The sequence below is a fragment of the Aptenodytes forsteri genome, unplaced genomic scaffold (genome assembly GCF_000699145.1).
Source record: "Aptenodytes forsteri isolate BGI_AS27 unplaced genomic scaffold, ASM69914v1 Scaffold408, whole genome shotgun sequence".
In the NCBI taxonomy this organism is placed as follows: Eukaryota; Metazoa; Chordata; class Aves; order Sphenisciformes; family Spheniscidae; genus Aptenodytes; species Aptenodytes forsteri.
In genome coordinates, this window is record NW_008796048.1 from 487,413 (window position 1) to 509,691 (window position 22,279).

General features: G+C 41.3%; 1 protein-coding gene across 1 annotated transcript; it reads left to right on the forward strand.

Annotated features, from left to right (window-relative positions):
- Positions 1-2,439: 2,439 nt before the first annotated feature.
- Positions 2,440-21,741, forward strand: SLC38A4 (solute carrier family 38 member 4). Its single transcript, XM_009286203.2, has 16 exons — positions 2,440-2,492; positions 3,988-4,218; positions 5,096-5,186; positions 6,319-6,434; positions 9,502-9,575; positions 9,704-9,796; positions 11,423-11,504; positions 11,603-11,685; positions 11,784-11,842; positions 12,235-12,513; positions 12,632-12,711; positions 13,835-13,935; positions 14,918-15,042; positions 17,797-17,941; positions 18,916-19,013; positions 20,451-21,741. The coding sequence occupies exons 2-16, from the start codon at positions 4,100-4,102 to the stop codon at positions 20,550-20,552; spliced, it is 1,647 nt and encodes a 548-aa protein (XP_009284478.1). The 5' UTR covers positions 2,440-2,492; positions 3,988-4,099; the 3' UTR covers positions 20,553-21,741.
- Positions 21,742-22,279: the final 538 nt, after the last annotated feature.

Genomic DNA, 22,279 nt, shown 5'->3' on the forward strand with positions numbered 1-22,279 from the left:
GTATTTCTTCAGGAATGAAATTTAGTCCTTTTTTTGTACAGCAAATCAAAACCTAAGCAACCAGAGAAGCAGCAAAAGGTGTTTAAAATTGACCAGGCAATTAAGAAATCAATGCTTGCTTTCCTTTGCAGCACTTGGCTAACTTCTGAGAATCTTTTTCAAGGCTCTTGATTTATTTGGCTAACATTTCTGTAAATAAATGAATTTGTGAAAGCAGGCTCTGCATTTTAATTGTTTATTTCACAGTGACAACACATTTCATTTTGAAATAGCTGCGCAGACAATAATGTTATAAAGTCACTGTCATGAACATGAAGAATCTGGCAAAATCTGCTAAATCAGATACTACGGCGGAGCTTACAAATCTTGATACTGCAAAACCCATGAAAATGGTAGTCATATCTGTGACCTGGCATTATTTGCCTGATGGTTGTCCATTCTTTTAATGTCCTAACTGCAGACTGGACAGAAATCAATAACGTTGTGAAATCAAATGCCGAAAACGTCATCATTTTCTGAATCATTGCTGAAAACTGTTATTTAATAAATGATGCAAACAGTACCCTATACTTGAAGAGAAAAATAGTTTTATAGGGATAAATAACTTCCCTCTAATAATAGGTGAATCTCTTTTGCAACCAGTATTTCCATTTTAATGCCGTACTTTAAGAAAAATCTTTTCTGTTCAGCCAAATGCCACAGGAGGCAGAAAAACCATCACCATATTGAAGCCAAGTTTAAGGAACACTGTAGAGCTAAGAAATTTTTCTTGTACGTAACCATAAGGCAAAAATGTATTGATTTTAACTAAAGGGAAGGAAAAAGAAGTGGAGAGCTTTTTGATTACTTCCAAACTTACAAAACTCCTCTGTAGGGGAAGGAAACCAGGCAAGTCACGATGGGTTTGGATGCCTAAAACAGGGTTTAAGCACCAAATTCAGAACTCTGAAGCAGAAAGCATTAAATCCCAGGGAAGCTAAAGCAGATGAACTTCGGTGTTTCTCCTCCAATATCATGTGCTAAGCTTCTGGCAGGGCCCAGGCCTGCCCGACCTTGGTGGCCGTGTTCTGTCATGCCACCACTGCCCTGGTGCCTGGCCATTACCCAGGAGCAGCAGTCCAGCCAGCACGAACCCCTGCAGGGGTGCAACTGTGCACCCACCTACCAGCCCTGGCAGTGGGCTTGGGCATGGTACAGCGTGCAGCTGTAGCCAGCATTTTATTTTAAACAGAGCCAGCTGGTGCGTCCCCCTTTTCCTAAATGATATCTTGCAGGTCAAGCAGACTCAAGAGGCGCAGGGCTACCCCATTTCCTCCTCAGGTGAAGGGGTGGCAGGCCTGTCCCTTCTATGTTACTCATGGGGAGGACGAGCTACCAGTACCTCAACATCCTTCCAAAATCTTCAGTACCTGCAGCGTTAAGAACCTGAAGATAGGATTTCCACCAACTAAAGGACCAGCTCTGCCAAGTTCTGCTGAAGTTCAAAGGCACCATTGCTCATAATTACAGTTATTAGTGTTTGCAGGATTCAGATCTAATACCAAGCCTGTTTCATGGGTCTCATCCTGCCCATATCTGTGCCAATGGCTTTCAGCTCATGGTTTGCAGACACCTTGAGCTCTACCAACCGTTCCCTAAAAAGTGACAACTGCAAGAAACCAGGTTCTCAACAGATTTAATTTTGCTACCTGAGGCTTTGCAACTTCACCAGAAGACTTTTAGGTATTCACAGATTAAAAAAAAAAAAAAAAAAAAAAAAAAAAAAAAAAAAAAAAAAAAAAAAAAAAAAAAAAAAAAAAGAAAATCACTGCTTTATTCACTGCTTTATGCAGGAATTCCACAGCCTCTTGAGATGATGCCCATAAATCAGATTACTTCTGTAAATGTTTGACAGGACAATGTCCAGATGATTCTTATGCTGTAACGTATTTCCAGTCAATTTTTGCTCCCTTTTCCAAATTGTGTTTACTGTGCTGCACAGACTTTCCTCCTCAGCCTAATCTCTGTGTAACTTAACTCCTGGCAACTTTTTTGCTTACTTTTCCTCTGTTTCCCAACTGTTTGAAGACCTGTGTTTTTCGGACTGCCACTTCTGCAAAAGATGTTTCTCCGACAAGCATTAGGCAGTGCGCACAGGGGAGATTTTACCGTTTACCAGAACAGGGCTAAATGCAGTCAGATTTGTCTGCCTGACTTTTACACCACAGATTAAAAATAAGCATCAGGAATTGGAAGGACTTTGTTTCTCAGACAGGGCAGCGTCTGCTTTTGAAGACGTCTCTGTGAATGAAACCACAGTTGGGAGGGCTCTGTTGGGGTTTTTTTTTATTATTTTTTTGTCTCCCGGAGTTATTCATATCCCGAGCGGGCAGAACCCCCCGGCCACTGGAATGCGAGTGCCGGCAGCTCTGCCCTGATGCCCGAGTCACTCGCCCCCTCACGCACACTCCCCGCGCGGCAGCAGAAAGGAGTAAACACAGACGCTGTCTCTGGTAGGAAATTTCCTAATGCACTGTGTTATTGCTTTTCCTTTTCAGTTGTCTGGTCTGGGTGAATGTTTTTAGTAAGAAGCAAGGAAGCTGACTTTAATTTCTGGCCCGGGGTCAGTTTTAGCCTCCAGGATTGGTATTTAAAGTTTACATTTACATTTTAAGCACATGCACTCTAGCATTTTGCCACTACAAATACCTTTGTAAACGTTCTTAAGAACAGCATGTGATCAGTAGCAGAGGATAGTGAAGGTCTGATCATCGAGCAAGGACCCATACATCCATAAATGCAAAACCAGGAAAAAGGCTATTAAATAATTGCAGGTTTAGTGTTACAAAGAGCCAGAGATAGAAATTATTTGTTGCAGAGTTTTCTGATATTGTTATTATGCAGTGCTGGGCTGCATTTAGCATGTGATATTCAAGAAAAATGTAATGGATCCAGCCAGTGCGCCTGATTGCAAGGTAGCGGGTAGAGTGCCAGGAGTCTGCAGTTCTGGCCCCAGGTGTGCCAGCAATGTGCTACCTGGTCTGTGCTTGCTCCCTTCACCGGTGTGCCCCTTTGTCTCCTCAGCTGTGAAATGGAAATATAAAATGCACCAAGGAATATCTTTGGGAAAGGAAAAGTATTGTAAAACTGCAACATTTCCTGCACAGTGTTTTCCTCTTGAATCTGGGAATAAGCAAATGAATGTAAATGTGTATCTGCAGATGAGACTGTAACATAAAGTTGCTGAGATCCCGGAGGTGAAGTCCTCTTTGTAACTTTGGTTTGTACAGTTTCCTTTGGTCCATATAGAAATAGAGAGTTGAGCATTTATTCATATGATTTTTAAAAGGCAGGGATTTTTCTAACAAGGGTAAAGATAGTCAGTCATATCCATGTAATAATCCTGTGTGAGACAGAGCTTCTAGTCATGGGACAAGTAAGAATTAAACACAGATATACTGAAAACCAGAAACTGCTATATCAGAATTGCACCTCCTAATTATCGAAGAAGTGATCATACAGAGATGGTCACCTCTGTCAGATCCCAGTGAAAGGGACAAATCTTCAAAACATTTAAATCTGTGACAACATTAATCTTACAATGAATGATTCAAAACACTGAGCATTTCCCTTAAGAGTATGCATGTTTTGAAGCAGTGGTAGGAAAACCCTGATATACTCCCTTCATTTCTAACACCAAGCACTTCTGCATCACCATCCCCTAGCAAGTCAAAAGCAGCAGTTCAAGAAATTATTTTCTGCTGGCTTTGTAATTTCGCCAGATGCTGGACATGCACTGTGCATCCGTTGGCCCCTGCACTCTTTACCATTTGAAGGGAGACAGAAGGGCCAAGCGCTGGCACATAAAGGGACATTATGCTTGCCCAGAATTTTCCCAGTCTGCAAGTCTTATTGCTATTACAAAGAACAAACACAAACCCAGTGATTCACACTGGTTTATCTAATTTGAGGAAAACTCTAATGAGTTCTGTTGTGTTTTGTTTGCAGAACAGAGTGTTCCGGCAGTCCCCGCATGGTAGAGAGGACCCGCAAGCAGACGGCGCGGTGCTGTTTACCCTGAAGAAGCGAGTGTGTGTGCTGGAAAGCGCTGACCGCTCTAATGGATCGCATGGAGCTGCAAAAAGTCAACATCGAACTTGATGATCAGAGCAACAGTGGGGAAAGCCTCGAAGACAACTACACGGAGCTGGTTGATTCAGAAAAGGCTGCAATTAGGAGGTAAGCATTTAATTGGGAAGGCTGTTCTGTTAAGGCTAGAGAGCAGTAATCAAAAAACAAGCTTCACTAATGGCATCTGGGACTCAAAACATTTCCTAGGTAACACATTGAAATTAGTGTGATTGTTTAGCTAGCGCTTTCCCCCAGCACCGGCCCTCCCTGCTCTGCACCCTGGAGGATGGTGTGCCCAGCACAGCAGGGGCAGCCCGGGTCCCCCCTTGCCAGCCATCACCTGGAGTGACCTCTGCAGGCTCCCAGCCCCGAGCACCCACTTGGCAATTTCCAACCACTCCAGTTAGACAGCACACGTGTAAATTAATACGCTCTCAGGGCGGTGCAACCTGAGCACACTGAGACGGGGAATGCTTTCCAGGGCGAGGTATGGAGGGCAGCAGCTTAGTGCTCCCACGGGGACAGCCCACCCTCAGGCATCTCCAGCAGGACGCATCATAGCACCGGCACCTGAGTGGCCTGAGAAAGACCTCTCAAAACCAGCCATCAGCCTCCAGCTCTCAGCTTGCTGAACCCCCCGGCACGTATCTCCAACAGGGCAGTTACAAGGCACTTTGTTCCTCAGATGTGAAGTACGTGCTCAGCTTTAGCATATTGCTGGCAGTAAGGAATTGTTACTTTCCAACATCTGCAATCAGATATAATTTGAAGATTACTGGGTTTAAAACTAAATTCCAAGGCAAAGCAAAGATCTATTAAACATGACATTGGACATGAGAATCTTACAGGAGAAAAGAGGGTTTTTTCCTGAAGGATTTTTAAATATTCGTTGCAATGTCAAAGGGAAGTTTCCACTAATGACAAAAGGCACTGCTTGAACATAATGTGCCGTATCTAATATTTCCTTATTTTTCTTTGTGTTCAGTCCATTTGCTAGTGATGATGCAGAAAGTCAGAAGTTCCTTACAAATGGATATCTGGGTAAAAAGAAATTGGAAGAATATAATGAAGAATATGTAAGTTTTATTCATTTTTAAGGGTAATTAATTACAAAGTAAATCTTACTGACCTGAATCTTTTTCCAAAAGTTTCAGTAAACAAAGTTACTCTGGAGCTTGGTCAGCCTAATCTTGGCTTTGGAAGAGTAAACATGTTTTCTAACAGTTAGTGCAGCAAACCCTTTCTGTTGTCTTGCAAGTAAAACTGGGTCTTTTCTTCACAATTAATCGGAAAAATTCCTCAGATCGTACTTGGACTTCAGTAGCACCCTTGTCATCTCACTCGTTTAGCAAGGGGTGAGTCTGGACCCATATTTCTGACAAGAGATTTGGTGCAGAGAAACTTTGTTACTCCTACATCCAGGTAGAGCTGGGCCTTAGTGCACGCGTCCTTGTATCGCTTGTTTCCAGCACCAGTGTAAATGAATCCACATCCCTTTAAAGAAGGGACATTCATGTTTGGCTTTACAGTGCTGAACATTACACGCTCAGCACAACTTTTAGGCAACTCCACATGCAAATGGAAGCACAGCACCAGTTCCTGGGGTGTGCATGTGGGTATCTCTCTGCTCAGGATTTAACTTTATTCAAAGTTTTCCTGAATCTGATGCAAAGAAAGGCATCGTTTTGTTGGTCATGTTACAGGTTTTATTGGGATTGTTCAAATAAAACCAAAAAATACTATTTGTGATTGCAAGCTAAAATTAAAAGCCATATATCTTCTGAATTTTTAAAATCAATAATTGGGAAGTCTGTTAGATAACATCATGTATTTCTATAGAGGCTGGCCAACACAGCCAGTTGTGGTTATGTCACCTCAGTTGCCTGTCGGGGATGTCACCTGTCACCTCCCTCCTGCCGAGACAAGGGGAGAGCGGAGCCAGTTGTTTATGTCACCTCAGTCGCCTGTCGGGGATGTAGCCCTCCCTCCTGCCGAGACAAGGGGAGAGCGGGAAGAGGCAAACGCCTACCAGCACAGCTGGCTTTGGGGGTAAAAGTGGCAAGCACCTGTGTGCTCAGGAACCTTGACAAGGCTCCACCTCTAAGGATCAAGACAGCAATACCAGGAACCCCAGCAATATGGATAATTCGTCTGTTGTGTGCAGTAAAATGCAAATTAATTGCCATTTTCTGTTCTTGCTCCCAACAGCACCAGGGCAGAGCTTCCTTTGGAATGTCCTCGTTCAACCTCAGCAATGCCATTATGGGCAGCGGCATCTTAGGGCTCTCCTACGCCATGGCCAACACAGGAATTATCCTTTTCGTGTAAGTACATAGAAAGAAAAGCAAATAGAATATAAGCAGTGAGCTGGAGCTAAAGCTTTTGTGGTTAGAGAGGTATGTTAAACATGGGGTTTTTAGCTGAAAAGTTTTGTAAGATCATCTGTAACGAAAACATTTTAGCTGCACCGCAAGGAACCGTCCACTGCTGACAAACCTTTTTTTTTTTTTATTTTAGCCCTGTTTTGTATCAGGAACACAACTGTGAATTGATACTGTGCAGTCAAAAACCAGAGGGGAAGAACAGTATACTGATCCTAAAATAACAACAGCAATCTTGCTGGTTCAGTATGGTAATTCAACAAGGAAAATAAATCACTCATAAAGTATATATTTACATCATCCCAACTATCTAATCACTATGTAGAAATGTAAGAAGAATATTCGATATAAGTCTGAAATAGCAGCATGCTTTGAATGCAAAGGCATTCACAGATTTATTCAGATTTAATGTTGCTCCCTCAAGTCTATTTGTACTCAATGTGCACAGATGACAGCAATGGTATGTGGCTGACATACAGTATCTATACAAAATGAGTTTTGATAGACAGTAACAGATAGCCATGTGAAGTTTTTTAATCTATGCCTAACCTTGTAAAATGAGAGAGACTGTACAAAAAAAGTTGGTTTTCTTTTTTTAATAACTGGTTTTAATTTTAACTGAAGCCTTAATTTTAATCCCCCATGAGGCTGGAATAAAACATGACAGTACTGTATGACAATGAGCCATTGTTTTACATTACTGAAATCTAACAAGCCTTTAAATCAGGTTGCATGGCTATCTTTATACGGTTTCTTTCTTCTGGAGATTGTGTAACTATGACAGCAACAGCATTTGAAATGCTACATGTAGCTTCCAGTTGCTAAGAAACACCTCCTGTTTTGCCAGTAGAATTTTTAACTGAAAATTAATTGTAGATGCAAATTCTGTCCTGGTATAAGTACTTCCCAGCACCTGCGCTCAAATGGTTTAGATATAGTATTTGCAGATACAAAAATGGAAGCCGGTTCTAAAATTGACTGCATTAGAGTCTGAAAAATGTAGGATTTTTTTTTTCTCCAACTTTCTCTGAGCACTTGTATTAACTAGTATGGCCATAAATTATCAATGGAAAGAAAACTGTGATACATCAAGCCTCACTAGATGAAAAAACTTTGTAATATCTTTATTTTTAAGGCTCTGTTCATTCACACAGGTAGCTAAAAAAATTTGATATGAGCCTAATGACATTAGCTCTGTTGGCAGTGCTAAAGCAAGGAGTAATGCTAAAGCAACCCTATGGGCTGTTATACAGCAAAAACAAAGGATGTCTCCACCCCACAGTTCATTTTCTTTTCTGTCATACTTCCATACTTTCTGCATGAGAACATTCTCCCTTCTGGTAGAGGAAGGAGTTTTATTTAAAAGTACAAAACTGTGTGGGGATATTGTTACCCCCATGGCATGCATCCACTTGCCAAAGATTCTTCTGTTTTCACAGATCGTGATGCTAGCGTTAGCGGGACAGAAAAATCCCATCCACTAAATGGAAACTGCTGGATATTAATTCTAATTTAGACGATGCTGGCAGCATCGTCTAAATTTTTGTAATTTACTGTTCTCATGTTGCCCAAGTGCTCTTGTGCTGGAAGATGTTCTACAGGGTGAAGGCAGAAGGAGGGCCCCTAAAACTCAGCAGCTCTCCAGAAGTTCCCATAAGATCCTCCTCTCCCACAGGGAAGGTTTTCAATGGCACGGAGCACACACTAGAGCATCTCTTCTGCTGCCTGGCATGACCTAGCAAGTGCAACCAGGATGGTTTTGGTTTACCACACCTCATGCGTCAGGACACGGAGACCATGTCTCTGAATAGCAGCTGCATGGGTGCCCCTGATCAAGAATGATGCCATCTTGGCAGGATACACTGCAAGCTCAGACATGATGCCGCTTTACCATATTGCAGGAGCCCACAGCATGAGAGATGACCCTGCTTACATGAAGTCTGTAGTGCTGTCTGTCTCTCTTGGAGAAATAAACTTGAGAGAGAAGTGATGGTCTGGTGGCCATCACCTGGCCCCAGGGCCTATGTCTCCTCTTAGACTGTAACTCATTTATGAACTCGGCTGTCAGTGTCTCCTGTATCTATACCAAACTGTGTGTTCAGTGGAGTGGAAGGTGTGGGCACAACCTCCCGTTCATTGAGTAAGGCACATCGGTATTTCCCAGCTCTGTCATGTTATCATCGCATACCCTTCTGCACCAACACTTGTGCAGGCTGATGACAAGACGGTTATGGTAGTAAGATATGCTGCCCATGGTGTTGTGCCCTGAAAATGTCATACAAAGTTACATTTTTCACCAGCAGTTTGCAAAAGGCAGATAGCTGAAATCACATAGGATGCAAATGTTGTGTGGAAGGAACAGGGCAGTAATCAGAATTAACAAATTCAGGCACCAGTTACCTTCAGGCAGACTAGGCTAGAAGAGTACGCTGCAAGTGCTCCAAGAGCAGGTTTTCCAGTGTCACGCTGCGCTTTAGCATTATGCAAGATTCCTAATGTACTTTGTAAAGTGAGCATCTCAAGCTAAACTCCACAACTTCACAATGACATGGCAGAAGTCAAAAGTAGTGACAAGCCAGGAGCTGGCAGTGAATTTGTCACAATCATGGTTTGGGTTGGGTTTTTTTATAGCTCAGAGTAAGGCAAGAGATTAAAATGAGAGGTCAGTGAGCAGGTAAGAGACCAAAGACCTGACTGTTGCATAGAAATCTGTTTACCTTAGTAGGGTCTTGTTAAGATGTAAGATTCTGTCCTTGTGGAACAACACAAAATTGGCACCTACTTGGACTTAAACAAGCCTTGAGGGGTTTCTGGAGTGTATAAGGTGCAACTGCACTCACGAGTAAGCTGCAGACACTTATGTCTGCATTTACCACTAGGAGTCCAAAGCACAAACTTGCTGAAAACTATTTACACATTGAACTTCATAAGAATGAGCAAGCATACATTCAAATTAACTGAGTGTCTCTGGTGTCCTGCTTGGCATTCTGATTTCTGTTTTGCCTTGCAGAGTTCTGCTGCTCAGCGTAGCAATACTGTCGCTCTACTCGGTCCACCTCTTACTGAAGATATCAAAAGAAGGAGGTATGAGAATCAGGCTGTGACTGACAGAGTCCCTACTGCATGCATGTATTTTACCTTGGAATGCAATTCATCAAGTGTGTCCAATTCAGTGGCCCATGTTTCTTTTTTGTTTTGGGTTTTTTTTTCAGGATCATTAATATATGAAAAACTGGGAGAAAAGGCATTTGGCTGGCCTGGGAAGTGTGGTGTTTTCATTTCAGTTACAATGCAGAACATTGGAGGTAAGGGGCAAAAGTTTTTAGAAAAATGTTTTCTAACTTCTGATGCTTTTCTACAGAACATAAGTGATTTCGCTCCTCTGTCGGGCTAAAAGGCATCAGGGATGAGCCAGGTACAGTATACACTATACTGTAATAAGGAAGGGCAGGAGGAATTCATCTTGCCTTGTTTTGGCTACCTGACACTTCAGTGTCTGGTGAAAGCTAGTTGCCTGGGATCTCTCCATGACCAGTGAAGAGCCCTCGGTGATGGCTAAAATGGCTTGGTTGACTGTCCTCAAGGAGTTGGCCATTTCTCTTCATTGAGTACAGCTTAGACTAGACACCATCTGCTTCAACTTAGAAAGGATGAATCCCACCTAAAAGGAAAAGCACATGGTTCTGACTTCTCCATAAAAGAAAGCGCTTCAGTAGTTCATTTTCCAGCTCAATTCCCTCCTTGAGATGACAGTTGGGTTGTGATCTCTCTAAGAATTTGAGTGTTTAAGAGTGTTGAAAGTATTGATCCACACAAATACTTCCTGTGAAATATCTATCAAGTAACCTCCATCCGCTCAGAACAGGAGACTGTTTACTTACCAATGTAAACAGTAGAGGTAGGACTGTGCCTTCATGCAACAAAGTTTATTTCCTTTTACTATCCTGAGAGAAACCTTTTAGGAGACTGGAGAACACCATTGTAATTTTTTCCAGAGTTCTTAAGGAGACATAGATGAAATACAAATTAAATGTATCATTGGTCAATTAAATATATTTAGATTTTTTTGTGATCTCTCTCTTGGAACTTGGTATGTTTTGCAAATCTCCATCAACAACTTTGCAACCCAGACAGAGGTGGTTCACATCTCTCTACTGCAAGAGACTTTTTGATTTTGTTCATAAAAGATCCTGTTCCATGGTCTTCCTTTCCTTCCTCAAGCCTGGATATCAAAAGTGGTTGAATTCAGGAAGGAAGTATGCTTCCCTGTTAGAGAGGAATAGCTGTTCCTCTAGTCCAGTGATTTTCAACCTCTTGTCTAGATTGATCCATAGGTCTCCAGAGACCTTTCTGTGGCCAACGTAAAATAACTGAAAAAAAGCATGCCTTCCGGCAGTACATTTAAATGAGATATATAGAAGTCCACCCTTCCATCAGGAATCTTGATAATTTGATATCTTGATATCTTTTTTTTTTATATATGGAGTAGAGTCTTGGAAGAAAGAAGCTTAGAATAGAAGGGATAAGGTAGATGAAGAGATTTAGAGGCAGTAACAACTAAAGTTACTACAGAATGTGGATGGAGGGTGTCCATTGGAAAACCAACATTTACAACAGAAAAGCAAAAGGAAAAGTTAAGAGTGTAAATTTCATCAGAACAGTGATTTGAGCATGTTGTTAATTCAGTAATAACTGTATTGTATTCTAATACTGAATGCTAGATGTCATTCAGGACATGCTCATAACAATATCAAGGGAATGTACCATCTATTTAGTCACACTGTTATTTGAACAAAACTCATTTCTCTATTTTAGCAAAAACTGGTTTTCCAAAACAATGTAGTTTTCATGCAGCATTAATTTTTTTAAAACAAATTATTTTTGTTGGAACGACACTGTTTTCTCTGAAAGTGTTTGTTTGGTTTTTTCAGCAATGTCAAGCTACCTCTTTATTATTAAATATGAACTTCCTGAAGTGATCAGAGCATTTATGAAACTTGAGGAGAGTTCTGGGTAGGTACCTTTGCCCAACCTAAACCTCAGATGAATTTTTTTCACTTTGATGTCAATGATAATGATGATGATTGTTATTTTTTATTCCTCCTCTTCAGAGAATGGTACCTAAATGGGAACTACCTCGTCATACTCGTAACAGTTGGGATTATTCTTCCCCTCTCCCTTCTAAAGAGTTTAGGTAAGATTAATGCCCCACTTAACCTCATTTCTTATTTCTATTAGGACTGTGAATTTATATGTAGCTGAATTGTATATTTTTTTTTTCTTGCTTCACAGGTTATCTTGGTTATACAAGTGGTTTTTCACTGACCTGTATGGTTTTCTTTGTCAGTGTGGTAGGTGACTGTTTGGGTATTGTCTCTAAACAAATACAGAGTCTGTAAACTGTGCAACGCTGTTATATTTCTTACCATGACAATTTAATGTGGATGTTAGAATAGCACCTACAAGTGAATCAAATCAACAAGCCTATTGCTGAACGAAGCCAGAATAAAAAAGATCAGCCTAAAAAACAACATTTGAGAATAAAAAATAAAGCATGACAACAGCAGAGACAGAGTAACAACAAATACTTGCAGGAGAAGCAGAAGTGATAGCACTGTTTCTTGCTCCCATTCTTTCCCCGCTCTTGTCTGTGTGCCTGTTTATATTTCTGTTGGCATATCATGGGTATAAGTGTAATCTCCTATGGTGGTACTCTTCTGATGACATTGCTACTCTTTTGTAGGTAATCTTCAAGAAATCCCAAATACCCTGTCCTCTTCCCATCATGGACCACGGGGTTGAAAACTGGACCGCCACCAACAACACAGTGCCAATGCACCTGGTCACGTTACCAAATGAGTCTCTCAGTTCTGGTGTGAATTTCATGATGGACAACACAGCTGGGCACTTGCCGGGCCTTGAGGAGCCAAAAGATACCTTCCCCAAAAGTGGTGTAGAATATGAAGCACACAGCGACAGTAGTGACATGTGTCAGCCAAAATACTTTGTGTTCAACTCACGGGTAAGGGAGATTCTGTAGAATTTGTCTTTAGCCATTCATACCACAGCTAAACTGCTGCCTGCCAAAAGTCAGAGGTACAGCAGTGACCATTCTTACTAATGGGAGCTTTATTTTACAGACTGCCTATGCAATACCCATCCTGGCATTTGCATTCGTATGCCACCCTGAGGTGCTACCAATATACAGTGAACTGAAAGAGTAAGGTTCTTAAATTTTGTCCCATATTTCCAGTTAACCATAGCTAGAAATCACTTTCTATGTCTTCTGCCTTGACTGGTGGTGTGTAGACACCCACCCACTACTGATTTATTGCATTCCATAGTAAGCAGATATTGGCTTTGCTTTGACCTAATAGTCAGATAATGGTGACAGAGAACCACTATTCAGATAGCCGTGTTGATCGATAATTACTTAGGAAAGGAGGAATCTGGACAGTCTTTCAAACGATGTGAAATATACTGGGGAACTTGGTTGCACTGAAACAGATAATTCTGTTTTCTAAAAATATCTTAATGAGTTCTGTGTCTGGGTCAGCTGCTGCTTAAAGTTTCTTGGGATGCCATTGTTTTGGGTGTCTTACATAGGCTCTTAACCCAGACTATTTTGCTTATCAAATATCAAAAATCAAATACCCTTGGTTAAATCAGCACAGAGTTGACAGTGGGAAGGGCTAAGAAAATGCATTTGTTCAACAGCAAGAATTATATTACAGGAGGTTTTGCTGCAAAACTCAAGGAGGCCAAGACCCATTACCTCCTATTTCAGCAGGTTTAACCTCAGAAGAAATAAAAATTCTCAGATGACTTGGGAACCTGCTTCAAGGTCCTATATGCTGAAGATTTTCTTACACCAAATCTTTAACCAAAGGATTTCTAAAGAAAGGACTTGACCTGCAGGAGGTTCTTGAACCTGCAGAACAGCCCTATGTAGATATAAGGGTATGTTCATATAGAGCTGACTGAAAGCTCTTGTCTGTTATTATTACCAGCCCTGTAATTTTAGCCACTCCATTTTTTATTTAAAATACACCATTTGAGATTGATAGTACATAAATAATTATACACAAAATAACATGGCACATTTATATGTTGTCACTAAGTAAGCAGTGGAAATGGAGTTTCAACTCACTTTTATAAGTCTGTGCTCTTCTGCATAGAGCTGCAAAGCTTCAAGTAAAGAGTTCTGTATAACTAATGTGGTTGCTATGAACTTACTAGCCAGTGAGGGGATGTCAGTAGAGCTATGACTCTTCAGAGTACTTCTTGTACAAATAGAGGCTTTATAAGAATAACACTGTTACTCTCTTTCTCTCCTACTTCAGTCGTTCCCGAAAGCGGATGCAGAATGTCTCAAATATCTCCATCACAGGCATGCTTATCATGTATCTTCTGGCTGCCCTCTTTGGATATCTTACCTTCTATGGTAGGTCAAAGCCTTGTTCTCTGCAGAATTTTCCCTCTCATTCCAAAGCAGGCGAGATGGATCTATCACACTGAGGCTCAAGTGCTCATGTATTTTCTGTGGGCCTGAATCCAGGTGTAAGCATTATTCAAACATAATACGTAGTGTATAACCTCCTGAATAAGCGGTGGGACTTATCCAGCTGTCAGGCCACAAGTTCCTCACCCGTGAGAGACTCAGGGGCACCTACTAGGGGGGCCAGTTGTGTATCTCTTGGTTTTGTGAACTCAGACAACAAGCTGCTGTAAACTTGGCTCTTGGCAAAGGCCAAGAGTGACCGTACTAAAAATACTCTAGTGCTCAACAGTTTTACATGACACTATTAAGTGCTACCCACCCTGGCTCTGACGCCACTAATTCAGCTTCACCTATGCTGAAAAACAGGTGCAAATCATTCTAGTGTAAAAAACATATGGACGAGCTAGACTAACAGGTAGGTAAACAGAGTAGCCCCCGTATTAGCACACTGTTTTATGCAAACGCCACCTCTTTTTACCTCGTTAGTTCCTCCGTTACAGCAGAGAAGTGAATGACACAGCACAATCTGCTCTCTACCGCTGGGGCAAGAGGGCTCTGTCCAAGAGCTGGGACACCTGGGTGGAGGTCAAGGGATCTGTTCCCAGTTCAGTTAGTTGTTTCTTATTTCGATTCAGAGAAATTATTTTTGCCTCGGGTTCCACATCCACTTAATGACTTTGAGAAAGTCATGTGAGATACTAGAGTACAAAGCATCACCTCAGAGCTGTATTACCCTCATCGTCTCTGAATGATGGACTTGTATCAGTCATGCTGGGAAAATTCCACTTTCGTGCCTAGCTCATAACATGTATCTGATGACAGCAGCTGGGCCAGAGCTAATCTTATCTGGCTGCAGTATAAAGATCCTTTTGCATGTGCAGATACTGCTTAAGTGATTTAACTCCTTTCTGTTTCCTTTTTGTAGGAGAAGTTGAAGATGAGCTACTCCATACATACACCAAAGTGTACACCTTCGACACCCTTTTGCTGTCAGTTCGCCTGGCAGTGCTGGTGGCTGTAACCCTGACCGTGCCCCTTGTCCTTTTCCCTGTAAGTAACACAGCTGCTGAAGCTGAAATCAGGGCTAGCCCATATACACTGGCTGTATGTCCTTAGCACAGACAGACTTTAACAGTGAAGAAAAGTAAGCCTGAGTTTTTATTTGGGAGGGTCTCTTTTCTCACATGCAGTTTGACCAGAGCAAGGACCTTAGGTAGTTAGGGTTGCAAACTTTGAAAGGCTGAAATAAATCAGTCTTTATAAATAAATCAGAAATAAATCAGGAACAACTGCCCTGGCTCTCTCTGGCTCTCTCTGTACTATATTTAACAGAGCAGCAGTGTAAGTACTGAAGACTTGGGGATGTACTGAAACCACATACAAGATTTCCTAATACAGACATCGGCACTTACTATAGCATCCAAACTCAAGAAAGACACATGCAGCCCAGGCCACGTGCTGCGCAGGACTGCCAGACCTGGCTGCCAAGGTAGAGAGGCAGAGGCCCTGTGCACGTCTTACGTACTTGAGTCTACGGAGAGGGGAGGAAGCTAAGTGCCAGGAAAACAGATGGAGTCAAGACCCAGCCATATAGTGAGATGTCTGAGCAAAGTTTGGAGCTTCTAAGTGTTGTTCACAGGGAAAAACGCAATATCCACAGTAGCAGGGACAGAAAGGCACAGCTAAACAAACCACTCTGCAGAGGGACTGACCATCCTCAGGGACCAACCCCCACCTGAAGAGCAGACCTCCAGGCTCCTGAATGTACAGGACTGTCCCTCGTGCCTTCCCTGAGCTGCTATGCAGCAGGGGAGAGAATAGTTGATCCTGGTCAGTAAGTTTTGGGAGGCTGGTGTGCCATTTGTGTGGCACGTACAAGCCCAGCATCATGCTGCCAGCAGCTTCCCAGCAATCTGTGTCACACCGTAGTGTTTCCATCTGATGAGAGCAGTAATCCTGGGGTCCTGTTGCTCCGTTGTCCAGGATGCAAACACAAGCTCTGCGTATATACTGTTTCCAGGCTTGCTGACAAATACCTAAGAGCAGGGATCACCATTCAAGGTTGTCCACAAAAAAAATATGTTGTGGTATAAAGCACCCGGAGTGATCAGTCCATCTAGCTTACAGAGTGCTCCGGTGCTCTGCCTTAAATGTTGTGTTTAAACCAGTGACTAAATGCTTAAATTAGTCTTAACTAACTGATCACTATTCATGGGAAAACAAGCTAAGGACATTGCAAAAGCCTCTATCTGTCAGATGTAGCATTTTGCATTTTTAGCTTTCTGTATTATCATTTTTATATCTGAATAGTGTGCAAAGGCCTAGCAGTTACATACCACAGCACTAATTGCTCTATTAAAAGAACTCCCGAGAAAATATCATTTGCTTGTAAGCCAGCATATCAAACAATTTTATACGGCCTATCAGGAGAGCCAGCTCAGCAGATCTAATTACTCCAAATAAGCAGTATAGTTGTATCAACTACTTCTTTATGAACTACCACGTTTGTATTTTCTTAAAGTAGTCAGAGTTTATTCTTTAAAAAAAAAAAAAAAAAAAAAAAAAAAAAAAAAAAAAAAAAAAAAAAAAAAAAAAAAAAAAAAAAAAAAAAAAAAAAAAAAAAAAAAAAAAAAAAGAAATCATTGCATTGCTAAAAAATAAAATTAAATATAGATCTATGTACCATTAGCCACTGTAAAACTTCAGTTTGATAGCTTCATTTTAAGGACAATGTCACAGCAGGCATAATGCACAAGATGCTGACAGTAAGTGAACAGGAATACAAGCAGCAGTTCTTTGATGGAATAAAGCTGTTTTACACCAACTCAGGGACTGGACAAAATTTTTGCAATCGGTGTCCCTCTTCCTAATATTGGCTCACATCAACCTGAAAAACATAAAAAGCAAAATTCATGCTGTGTTTTCAAATGATGGGCTCCAAGTCTGACAGCACTCCATACATTTATTGGATTGCCAAACTCATCCAGAAACAGTTGTCTGTTATTTTAAAACAACCAGAGGTAGTTTTTGAGCTTTTTTCAGTGTAAAAACATTTTTGTTCAACTTCTACATTTCAAATCTTTTAAGTTAATCATAGTACTTCAGAGTAACACTATCTCCTGCCACCAAGGGGATTTGCTGTTGACCTTTTTCCTACTTACCATCTTTGCTGATGAAAAAGCAAAAAAACGCTCTCTGTGCTGTGTGAGAAAGTCAGCGGAGCAAAAAGGATCTTCTGCAACAGCTTTTAGGATTATAATTTCCAAATGGCATTGAAAAATATGCTTTTATTTTGAGAAAGAGAGATATGTATATACATATATTTAATGCAAGAAAAACAACAGCTTGCTCCTTCTCTCACAAAAGTAAATGACAGAACTCCTGTGGGATTTTCAGAGGGATCAGGTTCAGGAATACAGCAACTCATATTTCACCAGTGCATTTTTTGCCTGCTGATTAGTATTCGTAGTGGGGGTTTCGGGGCGGGGGGGGGGGGGGTGGTGATTTTATACTTTTTGGGGGGACAAATATGTTTGTCAGGGTGAACAGATTCATGTCCCTGATTTTACACCCTATTTACTTGATGTTCTTCTACACTGCAAATATTTGAGTTTCTGTTGTGAACCCAGTTCTCAAAAACCTACATCAGAGTAAGATTACATTAAGGGAATCAAAGACTGAAAACACATTTCTTCAGTCAGAATTTCTCACTGAAAAAGTAACTAGTATAGATCATTTAAAAAAGTGAAAAGTGAAGATAAATTAATTGCTGTTTTGCTTTCCCTGCTGGTTTTCATCTTACAGATCCGTTCATCTGTCAGTGCATTGCTGTTTCCCAAAAGGCCATTCAGCTGGATAAGACATTTCCTGATTGCGGCAGTAATTCTTGCTTTTAATAACCTGCTTGTAATTTTCGTCCCGACTATTAAAGACATCTTTGGATTTATCGGTAGGTTTCATAAATACTTTTTGTTTACTCTGTTAATCCTTTCCACAACATATTTACATTCATGGACTGAATGACAGTCTCAGTTTGGGTCTTACACAGACTAAAGTTAAAAGGGAAATAAAAATTCTCAAATATCTGACAGAGAAAGCTAAACGCTACCCAGCTTCGTTGCTACCTTGCATGAGGCACAAGGAATCCAATAATCCCAGTATAAAAACTGGCAAGGAATTCCCACTTTGACAAAAAGGGCATTTAGTGCTTGTGGGGGAGAGGGAAATCACCTTTGGTTTTCAAGCATCTATAGCCTGGACAAAATGTATTGACTTCCAAACTGTGATGTTAGAGAAAGGAGAAAAGTGACACATTTCTTTTGACATTCACAGTTCTCTCCCTGCCTCTTTCTTTTGGTCAGTTTTGCCCTCTGACCTAAGAGGTCCATGAAGGGCCTCCATGCTCTGAGCTGCTTGAGGACTCGGGGATGCAGATGCCCTTGAGAAAGATACCTCCATGGGGTTTCTGCCTTTTTCGTATTTTATACTCCATGCAAGCAGTTGGTTTGCACGTCCCTGGCTTTTACACCTGGGCCACCGCACTGGGGTCTGCCGAGATGAGAGGAGTAGGCATTTCCAGGGCACAGCTCATCCACCCTGTTTTCAACACCTGCTTTCCAGGGTCATCACGCCCTGGGAGTGCCTGCTTGTCCCCGCTTGACCAGCTCACAGGCAGACGTCTGTATCGCAGGCAGCCACACCAGTTCGAAAAAATCCTCTCGGCAACGAGTGCCTCTCCGGGCCCTGAGCACTCAAATAGGTGATTGGACATCTACGGCTCTGCATGAATGCTATCTACAGAGAGATCCCTTTGTGCAGCTGGGCTCGGAAGAGCAGCTGCCTCCCCACACACTCCCTTTTGCAGGTGCACCACGTTGCTTATGTGTCAGACGGCACAGTACTCAGCTCTGCTTTCTCTTCCAGGTGCCTCTTCTGCTACGATGCTGATTTTCATCCTCCCTGCTGCCTTCTATCTGCGGCTTGTTGAGAAGGAGCCCCTGAGGTCTCCCCAGAAGATTGGGGTAAGGGAGCTAACAGCAATTGCAACAGGAAGGATGGGAGGGTGTGTGCTTTCTGCTGGTCACAAATACTCGGCCCTTTGACTTGCAACACCCGGCAGTTGATCACAAATGGTAGCATCTCACTCAAAACACAGGTCGGGTAGTACGATTCACCTTAGTGTGGAGAGCCAGGCTTCACAAGCCGAAGCCTTTAGCACCCTGCTGCTACTGACACACAACAGTAAGTGTCTAGGTTAAAGTGTATCTTAAATCACTAGAAAAAGGCATTTATTTAATCCAATCTAAGCTCTAGTTAACACCTGCACTTGTATAAATAACACCTAGACAGCGTATAAGGAGCTGTTGGTTCATGCTAGAAGGCCAGCTGTGGATTAACAGGAAGATTTGAGGTCAAGGTTGGGAAGGAAGTTGTACTGCAGAGATAATTAAGTAATAGTGAGTTCCTCACTGAGATAGATCCATACACCTACAGGAGACACGTATGAAGGTCTATCATTTATACACAGCATGTGTTTACACATCGTGCTGGACTTCCGCAGCAGTACCTTTCATCCTGAACATCAATAGCTATCTGCACATTTAACAATATCACCAAGGAGATGTCCTTTGAAAATTTGATCAGAAAGGTTATTGATGAAATATATGTGCAGACACATAATGTAAACAGATGTACATATATACATCTATATAAATGTTCACAAAAAACATGGAAGTGAAAGTTCAACCCATACATACTGCAAGTAGAAAAGAAAAGTTTTGTCATCATAAAATTATTTCTGAGGATGACTTTTGGAGCTGTTATTATAGAGAGACTGTGAATATTTGTTCATGTCTCTTTGTTCATTCTTCATGTTGCTGTGTGTTAGGCACATCTAGAATTTCACACCCTGCACTGAGATTACATACAATATTCATCTTTTTGTCGTGAGGCAGAATATTGTTAAGTGTGGACAGATTACGGCAAACTAAAGCCCCGCTAAAGCAAAGAGGGAATGTAAGCATCTGAATCCCTTGAATATATACAGAAATGCCTTCAGAGGAGAGGGATGGGCTTACCTGTTTGTCTAATAAGGACGAAAGAGATGATTAACTCTGAAGCTGTTCTTGATATGATCAAGAGACAATGATCATTCATTGAAAACTGGTCAGGTTTAAAGAAAAAAAAACCGTTCCTCTGTTATAGTTTATATTATTGTTCATAATAACAAAGTGGGGGGGTTTCAGGTCTAGTCTTGTAAAGCCTGGCTGTCTTGGACTGAAATTCACACAAGAGTAACTTTGATTCACACAACCCTGTATGACATTACTTGGGCCACAGAGAATGACCGAAACTCAGGCCCTGGGTGTTACATAAATACGGTTCCAGTGGGACAGTCTGTGAACTACAGTCTGCTCAGTCACTTGCTTTATTAATACAATTTCATTTTCCAATTGCAGGCTCTAATTTTTCTCATACTTGGCATAATCTTCATGATTGTGAGTATGACTCTTATTGTAATGGACTGGATTTACAATCCCCCAAGTTCCAGACATCACTAACCTGTGGAGACAACCGAGTGCTTTTTATACCGTAAATATTTGTATTGTGTGCTCCAAAGGACACCTAAACGGGACTGTTATTCCTAGCTAGTAACTGCAGTATTTTGAAGACAGTTTCTGGTAAGGTCACTAGAACCCAATGGAGTCTACGTCATCCTTTTCACTAAGGATCATTATTTATGCATTAGGAACCTGAGCTTAGCATTTCTGGCCAGGCTAAATGAAATGTGTGGTGTGGATGCGTGGATGCTTTTTATTTTCAAAACGAAAATAACTGTGTACATAGTCCTCAAAAATAGCTTGGTGTCACCCTTTTCAACCTCTCCCGTCATGCTAATAACCACAGTTCCTAAGGCCCTGGAAAGGTAACGGCCAGAAAACCAGCTAGTGCCTTGTTTTCTTTCTGAAGCTCGTGGGAGTGGCTGCCCAGCTCCAGGAGAAAGGGTACGGTTTCTGTAGGGGATCTGAAAGGTGACTGCTCCCTACCAATCTGTCTATCAGAAAGGTGACGGCTTTGACAAGCCAGTGGACAAAGCTGAGCATCAGATTTGTTGCCCAAATTCGTCACCCTTGGCAGGTGACCGCTGTCGTACAGAATAAAGCTCTCTGGCACAGACTCTGTGCTGGGACATGTGCGTGAAGAACAGTTGAGCATTCGCGTTTTGTTGTTAAAGATGCCTGTGCTGGAAATGTCAGGCATTTCTGCTGTGGGGTTTTTTGGTTTTCTTTACTTTTTTAATTCTTGTGTGAGCTTGCATCACTGAACAAGTTGTATCCTCCATAGAAACTTGTCTTCCATTCTCACGGGAATCTAAGGAGACTACAAGGTGTGGCAAAGCACCCTATCCAGTATTGTTCAGTACTTGTGTATTTGATAAATGTTCAGTGCAGGAAACTGTAATTTGCTATATATAAAAATATATGTATTTATGTACATAATTTTTTGTTTTCCTCTAGTTATAAAAATGTTACCCTGTGGTAAATGATTTTTGAAAATTTTTTTATGTGTCACTGTTTTCATAGCCACACACTTAATATTGTTTTGAAGAAAACATATTGGATTGGTGGGTTTGTAAAAGGTTCATTTTTATTCAGCAGTGTTTGAAATATACCTGTAGCAAGCCCTAACTGTTACCTGTGTAAAAACACATTCAGATGTTTACTACTTATGTTACAATAAATTGCAAGATATTTTCCTCTTGAGAATTTTTAATACGTGCCTCAAAGTTCTGTATTACCATTGTAAACCACAAATTTGGGTAACTTGCTCTGTTGCTGTACCTTAGCTTCTCTATGCACATCCTAGCATTCAACAACATACATAATTAAGCTATGCAAAGGAAAAGACATTACTGACGATCTCAAGCATATCATGCTATGCAGCTGTGCAAGACAAGACAGGAAAAAAAAGGTTAAGTAAGTAAGTTCTGTGTTATATGGATGCTTAATTAACACTCAGTACCCTCCAGATTGTGATTTTGTCTATGCTGTGGAGTACCCACTGCATATGTTCTCTGTACACACAGGGAAAAAGTCAGAGAAGTCACGTTAACTCCATAGCAGAGGGAATGAGTGGGAAGGTGCGACTGCTGGTTTTAACACACTTACACAAATCCAGGCTCATGTAATTGGAGTATTCATTTTCCAACTTAGAAATCTGTTGAGTACACACCTGTGAACTCAGAAGGCCAAAAAGCACACAAAAGTTGACTCTGCTCATTCATCAG

Excerpts from the sequence above, each read along its gene's own strand:
- SLC38A4 (XM_009286203.2), top strand. The coding sequence starts at position 4,100 with ATGGATCGCATGGAGCTGCAAAAAGTCAACATCGAACTTGATGATCAG. Across the intron at positions 6,435-9,501 it reads ACAGGAATTATCCTTTTCGT|AGTTCTGCTGCTCAGCGTAG; the intron begins GTAAGTACATAG and ends TTTGCCTTGCAG. Across the intron at positions 11,686-11,783 it reads CTCCCTTCTAAAGAGTTTAG|GTTATCTTGGTTATACAAGT; the intron begins GTAAGATTAATG and ends CTTGCTTCACAG.